The 19,321-nt window shown below is 38.9% G+C and overlaps 1 protein-coding gene across 3 annotated transcripts in view; it reads left to right on the forward strand.

Annotated features, from left to right (window-relative positions):
- Window positions 1–19,321, forward strand: part of mtss1 (MTSS I-BAR domain containing 1) — a 78,331-nt gene that overhangs the window by 21,011 nt on the left and 37,999 nt on the right. For all 3 annotated transcript variants that reach the window (XM_085407083.1, XM_085407081.1, XM_085407082.1), the window contains exons 2-3: window positions 3,777–3,838; window positions 11,317–11,390. In XM_085407083.1, coding sequence (XP_085263209.1) covers window positions 3,777–3,838; window positions 11,317–11,390 — 136 coding nt within the window. The remainder of the gene's footprint in view (window positions 1–3,776; window positions 3,839–11,316; window positions 11,391–19,321) is intronic.

Genomic DNA, 19,321 nt, shown 5'->3' on the forward strand with positions numbered 1-19,321 from the left:
GTAACTGTGTGTATATGTAAGCATTTAAACACTGCAGAGAGTAGAATTAACAGTAACAGTATTGTAGAAATTCATTTCACCGAAACAATAACGTGGCGCACAGTGTGACGCATGCACCAGTTTATTGTATTTCCAGACTTGCTTTCGGCACAATTTACAGTGCACGCTACTCTGTTTTTTGTCAGACTTGAAATAGCCGAAATACCTTCACACTACGGAACTTTTATGGCTCTTCCGTTCGACAATCTCTCCGGCATTGGAACCATCATCGGTTTTCTCTTCGGTCACGCTCGGTTGATTTTTCTAGTCGGCACACTCATTTCCTCCATTACCCGCTGGCTGCTTCCCAAACAAACACACGTGCGGCTTGGCACTTGTGCTGTACGTAACAAGTCACGCGACGTGACGCTGCGGCTGTGATTGGTTCGGCTCTGCGCTACTTAGTTTGGATTGGCTGACCTTTTTTTTTTATTTATTTTTTTTTATTTTAAGAGGACAAGAGCGGCGAGGTCTATCGCGATAGCTTAATTTCTCTATCGAGTAAAAGTTATATCGCGATACATATCGTTATCGTTCTATCGCCCAGCTCTAATATATATATGTTAGTGTATATATAAGTTTTCAAATTAAGTCAACTTTAATTATCCTAAGTTATATAAGCTTTTTCTTAAACCCCAGTACAAATTTACTCCAAGTTCATCCTATCACTCCTCCACCCACAAGTCAGAAATGGATTTGGAGTGTAGTCTTTCCTTTTCTCTTAATTTTCGTAATTTTCTATTCATCACAGGCTCGCTGTTAGATGTTCACCAGAGACATTCTGCCCACCACCTGCAGTATTTCATCATGCACAGCTAAATCCCTGCAGCTAGTAAACCTGTCAGCCCCATGCTGCGTGCATACTTGGCTAGCTGTAAAGCGGGGGCTGGCTAACGGCTTTAGCAGTGTAGAGCTAAGAGGCTAATGTTGTTGTGTTAGGGGTTAAATCGGTATTATCCTCTCCTTGGTGGACCAGCAGAGACAGAGGACAGACAGGGTGACTGGGTTCATGAAAATAAAGAGAGAGAAAGTGGAATCGGACCTCTGTTCGAGCAGGGCTTTCCTGTGTTTTAATTCAATAACCAGGACACTGCACCAGCAGCTGTTCCTTCAGATATAACCCAAGGTCAGAGCCTACATGAACCAGCGTTACATTACATAATCATTCAGCCGCTTTTACAAAATGTAGATAAAGAAGTAGCTTTGACCCCTCAACGGTAAATGCCAACAAGATATGTTAATAATTAATCTTTTTTCCAGCTCCAAAACAATGGTCTCTTTATTTTTCTTTTTTGTTACAGAGACCTGCTGTGATACTAGTGTTAAATTTAAAAGCTGTTTTACTCACTTTGAAGAAGTGCCTGAGCAATTATTCTTGTGTCTTAATCAACATCAAGTTAGACTTAAACATCACTTTCCCAACTTTGGAAGTTAAATATAAAAGGTTGAACTGAAATGATGTGAGTGGAGTTGACTGCAACATGTTATGGTAGTGCAAATGCAATAAAAGTTTCCTAATAAGTGTTAAACAGGGCAGGGATAGCTCAGTAGGTAGAGTGGTGGCCCCATGATCGGAAGGTCGGGGGTTCGATTCCCCTGAACAGCTACCCTGAGGTACCCCTGAGCAAGGTACCGTCCCTACACACTGCTCCCCGGGCGCCCAGTGGCTGCCCACTGCTTCACTGAGTGAATGGGTTAAATGCAGAGAGGGATTTTCCCCACGGGGACCAATAAAGTACACTTTCTTCTTCTTCTTCTTAAACTAAAAGTACTGACAATGACACAGAGAGAATGAAGTCGACAGGGAGATTTTTTTTTTTGTTTGCCACACTTTAACAGTTTGTTATTTAAGTCACAAACAAATATACAAACTGCAAAAAAAATTAAACTAAAAATTTTAAGAAATTATACAAAAAGTTAAATTGTAAATAAATCACAGATATGACACACAACTGTTTTAATAGCTGAATATTCTGGCTTTGTAAAAGATCCCTGAAGCAAATTCAGTTAAATTTTTAGTTTTACATTTTTTTCCAGACAGAGTAGAGGGAAAATGAACACATTTCTAAAACAAATACTCGAATAAATCTGAATATGTAAATCAGTTACCAGAGCATGTTTGCAAACCTTGACAAGCAGTTGGACCTGGCTGATCGAAAGTAAGCATGGCCTCAAAAAGAGAGCTGGAATGCATTATACAACTCCTTTCAAAAAAGAAGTCAGTTTCTCGAGCAGTTCAGGCTGTTGACCAAAGAACTGATTATGATATATATGTTTAAAGATGCAATTAATTAAGCTAATTTGATTTGCTTGAAGTATGTTTCACAAAAAAACTAGTTTTGCCTGTTATGTGGGATGTGTTTATTTGTTGCAAGTAAGCACATTTGGTGCTCCCAAGATTTTTGCCAGGGGTTTGTACAAAACAAAAAAAGTAGCCATGACAAGTCTCCAAACTACTAACATTTTTCTAACTTTGGTATTTTAATATGTTGGCTTTCCAGCTAGCAGTTAGTGCACTGATGACGTCATGTGAAGTTTTGCATTGAGATCCCTGGTGTTCATGCCATCTTTTGTTTTTGTTGAGCCCTTAGGGTGTGTTAAATTGGTAAGGAGATTTAAAGCTTTAGGGATTAGGCAACTAATTGATTAATCAGTTGAATTTCTCATGTTTTCAGTGTTTGTTTTTTTTGAGTGCAGGTTAAAACTGACATCATGAACATTATGATGGATTCAGAGTGTGAACTGCAGTTTCATGGCAAATCAGCGACATCTGCATAAGAACATTAGTTTGCTCATGTTTAGCGCCACTCGGGTGTTTCTGCTCATTAGTTGTCAGGCTCAGAATCCCCATCCCCTGTCAATAACACGCATCTAGAAGCAAAAAGTAACATGCCGAACAGCTGATAATTGCTTTGTTTTTTTTTTGTTATGTTAGAGAAAATCTGGAGAACTCTAAATATATGTGAATGTTAGATCCCCTAGGATTCAGTTAAGAGCTGCATTTATTGCTTAAATCTGTCATTAGTTAACTGAAAACTGGCAATAAACTATCCAGCAAAATAGAAAACAAGGTTTTTGTCAAACCTTTCACTTATATTCAGTATTTATTTTTAGATTTTCCATCTCATTTGACCTAAATGTTTTACTTTCTTTAATACCTTCATGCTGCCCCCCCCCCCCCCCCGCCCCCCGCATTTGTACATTTCAGACCTCTGTTCTCTTTCTGTCATCCTGATTTTCATTTTGATTAAATCCCAAATTCATTTAAGTGGAGTCCATTAATCCTCACTGGATTTAATACTGCAGCTGTAATGCTCTGCTAAAGCACTGACAACATATTTTCTGTAGCACCTTTCTTTCTCTTAACATAGTTTGTTGGAATATGAACTCCCCTTAGGACTGTAATTTTTCAGTTTTTGTTTCACAGAGTGTTGATGTTGAATGCTCCTGTTGGATTCAAATAGGTCAAATGTTTCAGCTTTACGCGTCTCTGTTCAGTTTTGTGTGATTTGTTTTCTACACATTCCAGTCCTGTGCAGACAAATGTCTGGCAAGTTTAATACTAATACCTAAATAATGCCCCTTTCTCCCTTCGTTAAGGCTACAACTCCTTCAGGATTATGGCTGTGAAAGAAATATTGTTAACATCTCTTTTAGACTTAAGGAATCTTGTTGCATCCTGACTTGTGTTACAGAGGTTTAATGCCCTCATTTGTCTTCTCATTTCCCCCCCGCAGGCCAGTTATCCTACATGGGAGGACTTTGTATCCAAAGGAAATAAACTGCAGTCACAGCTCAGGTAAGAGGCACATTTTAACCCCTTTTTTGTGTGTGTTTTTAAATCAGCAGCTCATTATTAACATGAAACATTTTCACCTGTAGAGCAGATTAACCTGTAGATGAGTATGGGCTCAAAATGTGGTCATAAATATTTTGTACTTGTAAATCAGTTTTGTACTTGTAAAAAAAATTTGTGTGCGTAAAATAGATTTGTGTGTGGACTTAGCCAAAAAAAAAACCCTGCAAGTTACAACTACGAATTTTGACCCTATTTTTCTTCCTTTCATCTGATTGGTGAATGTCATGTCAATCACAAATGTAACAATCCAATCAGAGAACAGATGGGTTTGGCTGTCGGAGGGGCGCTTTTTTTGAACTGCAGGTCTTTGAAGGGAATAAATGCCCTTTTACATGCCAACCCAGCATTTTACTTCATCACCACGAAGTAAAACAGTCTGTGGTCGTCCGAGTTTGGTGATTTTTGTGTCACAGGACTACGTGTTTAATACAGGGACTTCCACAGCCTTTTCACCAGCGCTGCGGACGCAGGGGGGGGGGGCAGTGTTTTGGAAATGACAGTCTTCATTACAAAGCTTTCTTCGTTATGAATTAGCATAGATGTTTTTATTGAACATTTGAAGAACTAGCAAAAAAACCCCACAAACTCTTGTAGTTCACATGAAGTCAGAGATAAAAACGACAAGGAGCAGGTGCATCTAGTACAGGTAGAGCTGCTGCAAAAACCCACAGAGCCCAGCAGCCAGCAACAAATTCTGGATCCTTTGCTTTTAGTTAGCAGTTAGCATTAGCAGCACATCCTGCGTCCGATGTGAAAGGACTTTTATGCTGCGCACTGTGACTCACAGCAATGGTCCCGGGTCAGCCCTGACGTTGTGTTAAACTAATCCTAAAGTAATAATGGTATTTCTAACCACTGACATACCACAACTTTATCCTTTCAACAGCTGCTGAAAGTAAGGGGACCTAGCTGCTATCGGATATTTATATAGAGATTACCCTTCAAGGACCTGCAGTTCAAAAAAGTGCCCCTCCGACAGCCAAACCCATCTGTTCTCTGATTGGATTGTTTAATTTGTGATTGACATGACATTGACCAATCAGCTTAAAGGAAGAAAAATAGGGTCAAAATTCGTACTTGTAACTTGCAGGGGTTTTTTTGGGCTAAGTCCACACACAAATCTTTTTTACGCACGCACAAATTTTTTTTACACATACAAATCTTTTTTACGCACACACAAATTTTTTTTACACATACAAATCTTTTTTATGCACACACAAATTTGTTTTTACAAGTACAAAACCGATTTACAAGTACAAAATATTTATGACCACATTTTGAGCCCATAGATGAGGTCTCCTAACTGTATCACAAATTTTTGGTCATAACCTATTGTATAAAACCAGATATTGCCGTTTCACGCAACGATACTGTTTTCAACCACTCATCAAATCATCAAAGACAAGCTGTTGAACATGTCATAAGTGTGTCACAGTGACATGTTAGTTTTAACAGTTTTGCATGTTTCTCCTCTATTTATTCTCTCACTACCGAGTGTTATATTTTTGTTGTTTAACTCATTCACTGCCATTGACGTCTCTAGCCGTCAGTTGCAGTGAATGAGTCAATGGGTTTAACTCATTCACTGCCAATGGCTGGCAGTGAATGAGTTAATAGTGACTTGCAAACTGTTTTTGGTGTTGGTAAGTAGGGCTGGGCGATATGGCCTAAAATCCATATCGCGGTATAATTTGAAGCATTTGCAGTAATGATATATATCGCAATATATTTTTTCTTCCGTATTTTCTGCACCATAAAGGTGGAATTAAAATCCTTTAATTTTCTCGAAAATCGAAAGTGCGCCTTATAATCCGGTGTGCCTTATGTATGAATTCTGGTTGTGCTTACTGACCTTGAACCGATTTTATGTGTGACACGGCCCTCAAAAATCTATCAAAAATGTTTTAGTACCACTTTGGTGAACTACGAAGCCACACCACTTGATGGATTGCCGGAGCATTACGGCTTCCGTAGTCAGGAGCCTCAGTATATAATATATAATGATGTGCTACGTGATTGCTAGTGACACAGCTATGTTAGCATAACATAAACAGTGAAGCTAGAGGATGAACGCTAACTTCTTTCCACTCGATAAAAGTTAATGTGAGGGTCAAATGCAATCGCATGGCAGGATGCTGTAAACGAACCAAACTTCAGTCAGGACAACAACTGAGATAATCCATCCACAATACGAGGTTAGTTATTAATATACTGCAACAACATGGGAATAGAGCAGCTGCGAGAGAATTCAACATTCAAGCGCAGTTTTTGGCTTTCTTCAAATTCCAAAACGTGCTTCCTCTCTTCACTATTACTGTCGCCCAGCATAATTTGCAGATGATACTGCTTGCAGCTGCTGCGATGCTTTCGACCAAAGCAGGCGCAGCTTGATGACACTATCAACATGCACTTTCGCGGTAGAGCGGTATAGTCAAAATCTCTACCGTTGGCCAAATTCATATCGTTTCTACCGTATACAGTTTCTACTGCCCACCCCTATTAGTAAGGGAAATTATTTATCTTAAAAGGGAAAAAATTGCTAAATGAACCAGAATTTTTTTTTTAATAACTTCATAGTTTAAATATATGAAGGTCATGACCATCCCTATTTAAAATAGGAATGTGACTGTTTGATATCTTTTATCAGTCAGAAAATCTTGTTGATCATCCTGCAACTCAGCAGAACATTGTCAGTTTCCCTGAACTATAATTGGATGGCATGTTGCCAAATACTTAGTCATGTTTTTTCAGTTCGTTTTTCCATAGAAAATATTTGCCCACGATGACAAATCAACCGCATCCTGTCTTGTGTCGTTGTGACATCAGTTTTAGGTCGCAGATGAAACACTAAGAGATTTGGGCTTTTAGAGATTAAGAGACTAAGAGATTTTTAGAGTGTAAGGTAGGGCTGCACGATTTTGCATAAAATGAGAATCACGATTTTTTTGGCTTAGAATTGAGATCACGATTCTCTCACGATTTTCTTTTCCAGTATAAATATTTATTGCACTTATTAACTGCTCATCAACTTCGTAACAGTTGAGACTGAACATAAAATAAACATAAAAACAACAAATGTCTCACGTTTTGTTGTTGCCGCAAAATGTTGTACTGCTTGAAATTCCGTCTCCACCGTTGCTCGACACTGCGTGTTTAGAGCAGGTAGTGCAACAATAGAAAAATAGTTGCGGGACAGCACTGTGTAGCGTTTGTCTAGGGTGTTGATCATTTTCCTAAATCCCTCGTTTTGCACAGTGTTGATGGGAGCCATATCTTTGGTCAGGTGATAAGTGATAGCCTCCGTAATTTCCACACATTAAAGGCCAGTCCGTGAAAATATTGTCGGCCATAAACTGGTCCGTGGCGCAAAAAAGGTTGGAGACCGATGTTTTAACCGATGCATGAAACTATACATTTTTAGACATAAGTTGTAACGGCCGCCGTTTTCTTTGAGTATTTATTACACGGCGTGCTGCGGAGAAAAGCCTGTTCTAACGTTTGAGTCTAAGGTTTATTTTTAGCACCCGGCGGCTCTTTTTTTTTTTTTTTTTTTACTTCTCATCCGTAAATAATCTGCTCTTTCATGTGATTCAGTTTATTTTGAAAAGTCTCAAAAGGATCTTGAGCTTTATTGTGAAAGGTTTATGTGGAACATAAACAAGCGGACACGCGATGCTGTTACCGTTGTTGTTGCTAACCACAACGCATAAAAACAGGCGCTTGTCCGTCTGTAGTGTGGTTATATTAAATATAAGAGAAAGAGAGAACTTTAAGAAATTAATATAGCCACTACAGTGACCATCAAAACCATGATCAAAAGGGTGAAAAAATATTGCCGTAAACAGTTTATTTTGCGACACCACGAAACAAACGATAGCGTAAAATGAAACTATAGAGGTTTTTATATCGTCATCCGATATATATCGTTATATCAAACAGCCCTACTGGTCATTGTTGTATTCTGTCGTTTTACATGAAAGCTGCACATGTTCTGACCCAGGCTAATTCTGTCCAGTAGCTGGCTTGGTTTAATGACAGTATAATTGCTGAATTTCCCAGTAGGCCAGTTTACTTTGATAAGCATCGCTCTGCTTGCTGTAGCCAGTCACAGTCCATTAGCCCTGCCAGTCAGCCAGCTATGCACACACAAAGCTACAGATACAGGCATAAATAAAGGGCATCCACTTTGCTCTAATGTTTAATGCTACTTAAAAGATCAGCTGTGGATAATTTGCACACACAAAGCTTTATTTCACACATTAACTTCACAGTTATATTTATTCATACAGCCACCAATAAAGATTGTTTGTTTGTTTGTTTGTTTGTTTATTAATTCACTTTTTCTCGATACCTTCTAGCCTCATTAACACTAAAACTTCACCAGGTAGTATTTCATAGCTTGAATTATGAAAACACAAAATACAGGCATGTCATGATTTGCAAGAGGTCCAAAGGCCTCAAAATGGAACATTGTCTGATGCAGTTGAGCTGGTAAAATGCTGTAATCGTAGTCAAAAGGAGGAAGTTTTGACAACAAATAGCTTGAGGCATGCAGAAGAGTTGGACTCTTCTGCATACTGGGCACACATTTAGGATATATGTGTAAATATAAATATTCACTGGAATTCGCATAAACATATTTCCTTGTAGTACAGAATTGACAAAATAAAGTTTAACTTTCAGGCTGATCATCGAGGGTGATGAAACAGTTAACTCCATTTTTCCTGTCTCTTTTCATGCATGAACTGTTAAGCTTGACTAGCAGAGAAATTTTGCTGATAACAGACATGATGACATAACACTTCTTTAAAAATGAAAGATTCAAATGAGTTTACAGTTATAATAAATATAACAAGTCCGTTTCACTTGACATCTTTTATCAGTGATGGCTCATTGCTGCACCATTTTTAATAGCAAAAAATATGTTTCTGCAGTTGGGCTAATTAGAGATTTCAGCTAAAAAAAACAAACAAACAAAACAGTCAGACTCTGGTCTGTAGATCTGTAGTTTAACTTTAAAGCAGCAGTTACAAGCTGAAAAGACAAGCTGAAGCCTCTCTTAGGCTCCAGTGGGGTTTTCAGTCTTGCTAAAGTATTTGGGACTCTGTGTTTTTCTGCAGCACCACCAGAGTGTTCATTCAGTGAGGGATTTAGATGGAGAAGATCAAATACATATTTGCACATACAGAGCTTCAAGAGCGTGTTTAATTATATTATATGTTTCTTGTAGTCTGACTGTGTGTCTATGTGCTACAACACATTATTGTCAATGCTGGGACTGTTATTAGGTGTTTTTGGAAAGTTATTAAATTAAATTATTGTTAGTTACTTCTGTTCAGTTATTATATATAATTATGGACAGTGTGCACCAATTAACATGTTCTCTGGTTAATGCACCAGATTTATTCCTACCTTTATAAGTCTACTGCTGGTGCATTGATAGGACAACATGCAAAATCATATGGGCACAGCAAATTGGTAAATACGATTTAAACAGTGTGGTATAATAAAATATATTTAAAGGCACTTGAGCACAGACAGTTAAGAAAACACGACTCCAGTTCATGCTGTCTTTTTTCAAGATGGTATAAAGTTGGTATGAAGATGGAATTCATTAAGTGGATCTAAGCATCATCAACTAAAATTAAACCAATCTCTGCTACACTTGATGTAACCTAACTCTGACCATGAAACCACAGCCACTGTGCACCAGTCCAATACACTGTTGTTTACTTTAAATCCATCACAGTACAGCAAACTAACCTGTATCCTGCACTAACCTGCAGAGTGTTTAATGCAATCTTTAAATAACAAAATTAGTCTGTCTCAGTTTGTATAGGAAAAAACATAATGTCACAGATACAAACCCAATATCTGATTTAAAAACATGAGGACTTAGATGTGAGCTTTATATTTCCAGCTTATCAAATAACCACTGAGCAGTGCTTGTATAGCATTTACTATTGTTGTTGTTGTTGCTGTTATTATTATCATTATTATTATTATTATTGTAATTGGTTCATTAATTTGTTGAGTCATTTGACTATTTATTTTTTAATGTTTACACTTTTATTCTTCCATATTTTCTAAAAAGTTGTTGTAAATTGGATTGTTGTCTTCAGCCTATCCTGTTTGTGAACTGCATTGTTAAGTGTGTGTGTGTGTGTGTGTGTGTGTGTGTGTGTGTGTGTGTGTGAGAGAGAGAGAAAGAACTCTTTGGTCTTAATATGAAAGAGAATTTCCACTGAGGTCAGATGCACAAACTAGAGACAGGAGTGTCATATGATCTTCTTAGTTTGGCTTTCAGAGATAATGACTGTGTGTGCGTGTGTGTGCATACATGCACTTGCGCAGCTATAGAAGCATAGACCTGACTGGTAATTGACACACATACACAGACAAAAGATCCATTGATGTAGCTGATGTGCGCCTCTCAAGGTCTCCAGTTGCACTCCTAACACTGGCCTTTGCAGGTGATTGGACTCATTTATCTTCACCAGACTGACTTTCATAATAAAAGTGGGGGGGGGGGGTTGGTTGGTTTTTTTTTCCTCGAGTAGTGCAGAGGCTTGTTCGGGATGCATCTTCTGATTTTGTGTCTGTGTGTGTGTGTGTGTGTGTGTGTGTGTGTGTGTGTGTGTGTGTGTGTCTTTCAGATTTAGAAAAAGTTCTTATGGTGGCACTTATGTGTCTGATTACCTGACCTATTTATTCCCACTGTTGCAGATTTTAACAGTTTGTCCAAACCCCAAAGGTACATACTGTATGCTGTAGTCACTTTGTTTATGATTCTGTATCAAATAAGCCATGCCTGATACCAGTGTGCACCCTCTGAAATGGGAACTTCTGATAAACACTGCTCAAGTGTGAACTCATTTAAGATTTTGTCCTTCTCGTCACATCTAATTTGTTTGCGTTGGCGGCTTCGTGGTCCTCAGTGAGTCTGAGCGTGACCACAGTTCCAGCCTCATGCAAATGTTCATCAGAGAGTGAGAGACTTTTTTCGTTTTAAACGTTACCATCCAACGGAAGTGTGGACGCAATGCCCATTAAATTGTGAGCCTGTGTCTCTTTGAAACTTGATTGAGACCCGAAGCACAAATAAGCTCTGCAAGACACCTCATCAGTGCGATAGAGCGTATTTACTAAAGCTAGTAAAAATCTAAAAAGGAGGTTTTTGTGTGGTATTTAACTTAATCCATCTAAAGAGTTGTTGGTTCTTTACAATGTCATGCTTGTGCTTTCAACCAGTTGATCGTCTACCTACGCATGTTGCCATGACACTGTGTGTTGGGCTTTTCTTGGAGGAGTTAATGCAGTGGCGTCTTTTGCTTTCTAAACCTGAACAAATGATAGCATGATGGAATGATATTATGTGTACATTAAGCACGACAGGTAACACGTGTTGTTTGTTTCAGAACGACCATCGTGGTGACCGGAGCCTTCCTGGATGCTTTTCAGAAGGTGGCAGACATGGCGACCGGAACCAGAGGTAACCACACGCAGACACACACACACACACACACACACACACACACACACACACACACACACAGTTGACACGTTACTGTCTGTGGCCCAGTTGTTATCATCTTGCTCTGTGTTTTTATGTGACTCACAGCAAATCAAGATAAATGTTTTCTCTCTTTCTTTCTCCTCACAATGTGATCTTTCACTGTTTCTCTTTTTATTATAAATAGTAACATCATGAGGGAGCTAATTAGCGCTGTTAACTCTCCGTGGACAGTATGTGGGTGGGATAGAATATCAAGTAAAAACCATTAACCATTGTGCTACTAAAGGATGGTATGTGGCAGGACAAGCCCCTAGCTAATTGTCAGTACATTGCTCGTTCTATCTGCCTTTCTTTGATGGCCCAGTGATTGAGTGGCAACCTGTCCAGGGTATACCTCCTCACCATAAGTCGGGCTAAGTGACAACATGGCTAATTTTGTGTGTTAAAGAACCTTCGATTGCGTTCTATCAGGCAAATGCCATAAAGTGCTCTAGTTCACCAGAAAAAGCTTTTTACATATCAGGTTTAATCTAATGCTATTTTTGTTTACTTCAACTAATGAAGATTATGCTGTTGATGTTAATAAATAATGAACAGTTAATTAAACATTTTTAAGGGCTGTGATTAGTCTGCTGGACATACTCAACAAAAACTTGAACAAAAAGCAGTCACTAATTCAAATCCTACTGTAGCCTGTGGGTGCTTTTCGGTTTGCATGTCCTCAAGTAACATCTCAGGTCATCTGAGAAGTCTAATAATTTTGTTGAAAATGTATAGAAGAAATGCAAATTTGTCTGTAACTAAGGCTGTAAAAGGCTCTGTGTCATGGTTAAGACCATGACACATTTTAATGTGGGATTCTCTGTTTAGTCTCAGCCAAGATTTTGAAATGATTTCTTGTAGTTCTGGTTATTATTGGAAATATTGAATCAGGGAGTGCTAAAGAAAATGTGTGTGTGTGTGTATAAGTGAGAGGGTTGACAGTGAATTGATTAACAGCCTTTAGGATACAATCTGTAGACAAAATTTGTAAACCGCCTCATCACATGTTTCCTTCATAGGTCACAGATAAACTGTAGTTCCTGCTACTTGAATCCAAGTAGCAAAAAAAAAATAAAAAATGAACGAACATTTTTGCGTTCTGAATCGATCAAAATCTCCAACATATAAGGTTTACGGTTTTTCATATACTCACCCAGCTGGCATAGGCTCCAGACCTCAGCAACTCTGAATCCATTAAGATTGGATTAATGGTTGGAATTTCCCAAATGTTGTTTTTTGCTTTTCTTTGGTTCAGAGAATGGGAAATTGAATAACTTTTTAAAACATCACACAATTTTCTTGGCTAGTTCTGATCTTCGCTATACGAAAGTCCTATTATTTATTTATTTATTTTTAGTTTATTTAAACTGATTTTCTTTGTAAGAACTGTCATTGCCACCATAACCAATCAATGACGTTTGTCTGTTGGAAATTCCAAAATCTGTTCAAAAAAGAATGAGTCAGAATAAATAAACTTTTGTGTTTTCTCTAAATTGGCAGCAGATTACAGGACTTTTTGTCAGTCTAAATTAAAAAAAATAAAATAAAGTGTGATAGGCTACTAGAAGGAATTACTTGTACAAATTAATTCCATATAAACATTATTCAAATATGCTTACCAATAGTGTTGTAACTAGTGTTCCACCTCCCACATGCTTGTTGGTGGGAGGGTTATGTTGCTGTGTTTAGTATTGGTGTGCAATACTGCAGATTTTGGTATCGATCCAATACCCAAAAAAAATACAGAGCCAGTATTGCCAATACCAATACTTTTAACTTATAAAGGCAGCATATGTAGGGGAGGGCAGTGTGTAATGATTTATAGGGTGAATCATAATCGACCACTAAATCACTACGATTTACAATTTCCACATTAATAAGTTAACACAACAAAACACAACTTTCAGCTTCTGTATTTTGAAGTTGGGGTTCTTTGAGACCTGGAATGTAAATGTGCCTGTTTATAAAGCACTTTGGGTCATCTTCTGTTCCTTAAATGTGCTAATGGATTTAAATAAAATATACAGTCAACTCAAAACGTTCAGATCTTTTTTTGGTGCATGTTTAAGGTATATTTTTTCATTTCCTAAAAAATAATTTATTTAACACAATTCAGTGGGCTACATGCTGTACTTAGAGGAAAAAAGTAAAGTATCGATCCTGTCATGATGGTATGGATCCAGTACCAATACCAGCGTTAGTATCATGTCTGACTTGTAGATGTTGGAGAACGGTCACTTAAACAGAAATTACAGCATCATGAATTACAGAAGATAAACTTGCATACAGATTAGTAGAGTGGTGAAAATGTGGAAGGTTTTAGATACATTCCTCTTGACTTGCATATTCAGTTTTTCCAGTAGTGTCACACTACAGTCATTCAGTGGTAGACCCTAACATGCCAAGAGAAACTGCAGTGTGCCAAGAAGTCGGGGCTTGATTGCAAGCTAGTAAACATGGATGCTGTAGGTTTTCATTTTTTTTCTTTTTGTAAGACCTTTGCAGGTGGCTTATGGCCTAGAAAATAGTGCAATTCATTGATCCCCCAGTGAGCAATGTTGAAGCATAATTTTAGTTTACAAGAAGACTTCATACAGCCTGCCAACTCATTCAAGTTTGTTTAAGAAGGCACAAAATGTTTCAGTTCAGGTTGAGAGAATTGTTAATCAGAACCTGTTTGGTACAACATCAGAAGTCTGTTCTGCCTTGTATAATCTGTATCTTGGTATTTCTGAACTTGCAACAATTATATGAATGACATAATCGGAGGGTAGTCATAGTTATTTTATATATTTATATATTTTATATTCATTTTCACTACAAAGCTTGTGTTTTGTTTATTATTTCAGACTAAAGAATTTAGAGTTTCTAACTGTTAGTGATGCCGCAGTGTTTGTTTGAGTCTGGAAACTGAAGAGGTGTCTGGACTCGGAAACTGCTAATGATGTATGATGTAAGAAGCAGATGGTCACCTGCTCACCAACTTAGCCGGCACCCGAAATCACGTGCTGTTTAATGCAGCCCTAGAAGAAGGACATTACTCAGCAAAATCTATCTAGAAGAAATAGATTTTGTAAAAAGTTTTAAAATGTGAATCTGTAGAAATGTTTTTACTGTTTATAGCTATAATAGTTGTCTCTGGATCTGTAAGGGTCTATCACCCAGTCTGCATTTGGTGCCACATGACTGAGGGTTGGGTTGCCTTAGGGCTGTGTGATATAACGAAATATACTAGATGCCAAAATTAAAACATCTATCGTTTCATGTTACATGCTATCGTTTGTTTAGTGGCGTCGCAAAATACACTGTTTACGGCAATATTTTCTTTCATTGTTTGGTCACCATACAGAGAATAACAGCATGGCCAGTGAAGATGAGGCAGAACCAGGTAGCTCCAAACAGAAGGACCAGTCAAAAGAAATCGAGGACCTTATTCCTAAGCAAGGGGCTACCTCTGTAGCATTGACATGGTTTGGTTATGAAAAGTCTGACATGGACCAGAAAACTACTATGCAAATTATGCCGCAAACCGGTCAACACCACAGACTCAAACATGACAAACCTCTTCTACCACCCACGTGAGAATCGCGTGAAAGTGTATAAAGAGAGTTTATGGATGAGAAGCAAATAAGAGTGGTCAGGTGCTCAAAATAAACCTTAGACTCAAATGTTAGAACAGGCTTTTCCCCCGCAGCACGCCATGTAATAAATACTCACAAAGAAAATGACAGCTATTGCAACTTCTAAATATATACTTTCATGCATCGGTCAAAACACTCGACTCCAGATAAACGACGCCCAGATGAAAACACTTCACGCAAGTAGAGTTGCCCGAGTTTCACAGAATTTACAGAAAATGCACTATTGTATGAAATATATCGTTATCGGGATGAAAAATGTCTTATATTGGGATATGAGATTTTGGTCATATCGCACAGCCCTAGGTTGCCTTGTTTGCAGTCAATCAGCCTCTGTTTGGCTGCTGTGGAGATCTCCAAAGAATGTCTTTTCCTGTTGTTTCCCAATCTATATGTTGTCAGGAGGGAAGGCAGGGACCAGCTGTTGCCCTTTTAAGATGGACTTTACATCCAATACTTTGTGCCAGACTCCTGTGTATCCCTCATCAAATCATCCACCTGTTTTTTTTTTTGCTATTTTATGTTTGTTTTTCAATTAAAATGGGCTATATTTATATTTAAATTTCTTCTAAAATGTCTTATAATTCCTAAATATAAAATAATTCGGAGCTCACCTCAAGGGCTTTAGGAATGTCACCATAAGTGTAATTAAAACAAATGGTATTTAATTCACTTGCACTTTGTTCATCAAGAAAATGGACATACTAAACATCCAAGTCAGACCCCCTGTTTTAACTATATTGACCACGCACCCTTTCATGCTTTTGTGCATGGTCACACCTCCCAAAGGAAAGTGTTAATTTAATGAGTAGTCATGCTAAATAAATGAAATTATAATTACTATCCAAATTATAAAAATTAATTATATTTTGTGCCGTAATCAAACCTTGGTTCTTGTTTGGCACAGCGGTGGATGTAGGAAGGTTACCATCTGTTGGCACTTAGTTCAATGTGAAGCTGATATAGCCTTCACACACTGCGCGTTGATGAGACACATTCCTCTGTTGTGCATGCGCGCGCATCTGCATAGTGTTTTGACAGCTGCCTCATCCCCCTCATTCTCTGCAGTCTCAACTCAGCTGTCCAGTGTGTGAGAGAAAAGGCAGACAAAAGAAAAAGGAACAGCTGACTTTAAGCAGGGCCAATGCATTTAACACACACTCCTACACATGTTCACTTTTAACACTGGCAAGTCCTGGCATCTTGTAAATTCCCTAATTGTTTTCTCCTTTTCAGCCCCTTGAATTGCCTGCAGGGGACTACATGTATGTCAGAACTGGTTTGGCGGGTCTATGTGTAGGCACTTTGTTTGCTTTTCATGGTAATACTCATGATGTCATAGTTTTGTGGTATGGGAAACGGAGAAGTTGTGCATTTGAATTTTTTTTTCTACCAGGACAGACAGACAGACATGAGTGACAGGTATCAGTTGGTGTCTTGGTCAAAGGTGGCATTGTTCAGCATTGCTGAACACCCCATGTTGCTGTTTCTCAATGTGGAAACGTGTCAGGACAACTTTCAGTGACAGCTGACTTTAATTGTTCGTTATCCACTTTCATGCTTCATAGACGCTGACAGCATCCTTGTGTTGTGTCAATACCTGTAACATCAGTTGTTGAATACAGCCAGAAAAGGCATGCGAAATAAAACCACACAGGTAAACTGTTGTAATTGAAGATTTTATTTTTTGACTGGACAGTATAGCTTTATTTAAAGTCTGCTTCCCACATATGCAACTATCAAAAAAATATGAAACTGTCTCTCCCTCCAAACGTCATAAAGTCACATTTATGCCATAGGATGCCGTTTGATTGATGGCAGCTGATTCTCATGTGTTGATTTTTTTGTCATAGGTTCCTGTTACAGGCATTGGCACACTTTAGTAAACATCCAGTTTTAAAAAAATATTCTAATAGGTGACCTCACAAATCAGCAAAGCCAGAAAATCTTTGTCCTGTGAGACATTTCATCCTCCTTTATCTGCTTTTGTTGTTGCTTACCAAACTTAGCACTTTGGCATGATTACAATTGAAACTGGCAGATTATTGCTAAATCCACAGAACTATGAGGCATCTTTTCTTACTGAGCTGCAGCTACTTCAGACCTTAAGGTGGTGTGTTAATATCTATTCATGCATTCATTTTCATACGCTCCAGTTCAGAGTTGTGGGGGCTGGAGCCTATTCCAGGTGTCACAGGGTGAACGTTTGGGAACGTCCTGGACAGGTTGCCAGTCTGTCACAGGGTTAATGTGTTAATGTAAGGCCCCATAATTCTCAACAAGAAGCTGGTTTAGAAAATAAGTCGGAGCTTTTAAAGCCACTTATGAACTCATTGCATTGAGCCATTGCTTTAAAGCAATCAACACCTGATCGGTTAGAGTATCCCTAAATGGAAGAGGTGATACTGTCTAAGGCTGCTGACTGGCTAATGTCACCTCTTTTTCCGATGCGTGTGTGTGGGGGATAGGGCTGCCACGATTAGTCGACTAGTCACGATTACGTCGACTATCAAAATCGTCGACGACTGATTTAATAGTCGACGCGTCGTTTGAAGCTTTGCAAGATCCCAAAAGACGCAGGAATAAGTACCGTAATTGTCGGGCTATAAGCCGCTACTTTTTGCACAAGCTTTGAACCCTGCGGCTTTTAGTCAGGTGCGGCTTTTCTATGGATTGTCCATGATTTTTGTCATATCGTAAGACGATTTGTTTTGTTTGTTCCGCTGTTGTACGGCACTACGTTGCCTGGCGGAAGGGCATGTGATCAGACACACAGTATCTGGGTTCAAGAGTGGTATGTTGGTCACGTGTCCATCCGCCAGGCAACATAGTGCCGTACAAGTAGCGCGAAAAACAAACTTCAAATTAACGCTACGCGTTCAGCGGGAGTCGTGGATGACGAGCGGCGATAAACTTGCGAAAAGCAAGTTATGCTCAACTCCACCGGTGGAACCTGACAGCGTGGAAAAGTGTGAAAACATCCACGATCACCAACGGATTTTGAAGGGCTGCACTGCTGCATGATGGAGAGGAGGACACCGCCACGGCCCTTCTGAGGGTGTTTGACTCTGACACTGACAACGAGGATTTCTTTGGTTTTGTAAGTGACAACGAAGGAGAGAAGCGGAGAGTGGATGACGAAGCCATCCTGAGCCTGTTCGTATCCGACACTGGAGAAGAGGACTTTGGTGGTTTTAGTGCGCAGGAAGATGGTGGTGAATGACTGACTTTTCTTCTTGTTAAAGCCGTGTCACTGCACCTGAGCCTAAAAGGTAGTCTGAATCTATTTTTCTGGTGTGCTGTAGGTTATTGTTATGTACTACATTTGTTACTCATTTATGAAGCACAGTACATGTTTCGTACTTGTAATTACCGCTACTTGTACATATACCTAAAAAGTTATGCAAATATGTACCCATAACTTGTTTTTCAAAATATTAATAAAAGGGGTGTGTCTCCAAACAGCCATCTCTTTCCTGACAATTCCCTTTGTGCATATTCTCTTACATATGATAAGTCAACATTGAAACACCTGCGGCTTTTGGTCAGGTGCGGCTAATGTATGTACAAAACAGGATTTTCCCCTGATTTTAGCTTGTGCGGCTAATATTCAGGTGCGCTTTGTAGTCCGGGAAATACGGTAGTAGGATTTAAGAGTGTAATAACGGACTGAAACAGAAGATGGCAGCACTGCATGTACAAGGATGCCAGCTGCCGTTAAACCCCGAAGAAGAAGAAGCTGTGTCCCAGAATTCATAGCGCAGCCCAGCGCAGTTTACAACAATGGCGGCAGCTAGTTAGTTTTAATATTACTCTCATTATTCTTTCTGGGTCACAAAATAAACGTTTAGGCAAGAATGTAGCTGTGTAAACCTCAAATATCTGCTCAGTTTATCAAGACACCACATATTTTCAAAAGAGCTCCGACGTTTTCGGAGACGTCTGTTACCCACTAGCTCGATAGCGAGCCCGGGGCAAGGCTCACTAGAGCCCGTGAGAACACCGGACTCCCGGCAAATCGTCTTCAAACCCACCGCCGTCTTTCGCTACTCAGGTTAAACATGATATATGAGTCACTTAGATAACTTAAAAATGTTATTGTTTGGCTTTTTTAGTATTTTATTTGTTCCTGAGTAAATCTGTTTGGCTGAGATTAAAGTTGAAAAGAGATTAAAGGTGCTCGAGAATATACTCCGGTGTCCTGTTATATTTTAGATAGCAAGGAGT

This window comes from Rhamphochromis longiceps, linkage group LG5 (genome assembly GCF_057381845.1).
Source record: "Rhamphochromis longiceps isolate RC_006_pf linkage group LG5, R_longiceps_female_GT1.1, whole genome shotgun sequence".
Taxonomy (NCBI): domain Eukaryota; kingdom Metazoa; phylum Chordata; class Actinopteri; order Cichliformes; family Cichlidae; genus Rhamphochromis; species Rhamphochromis longiceps.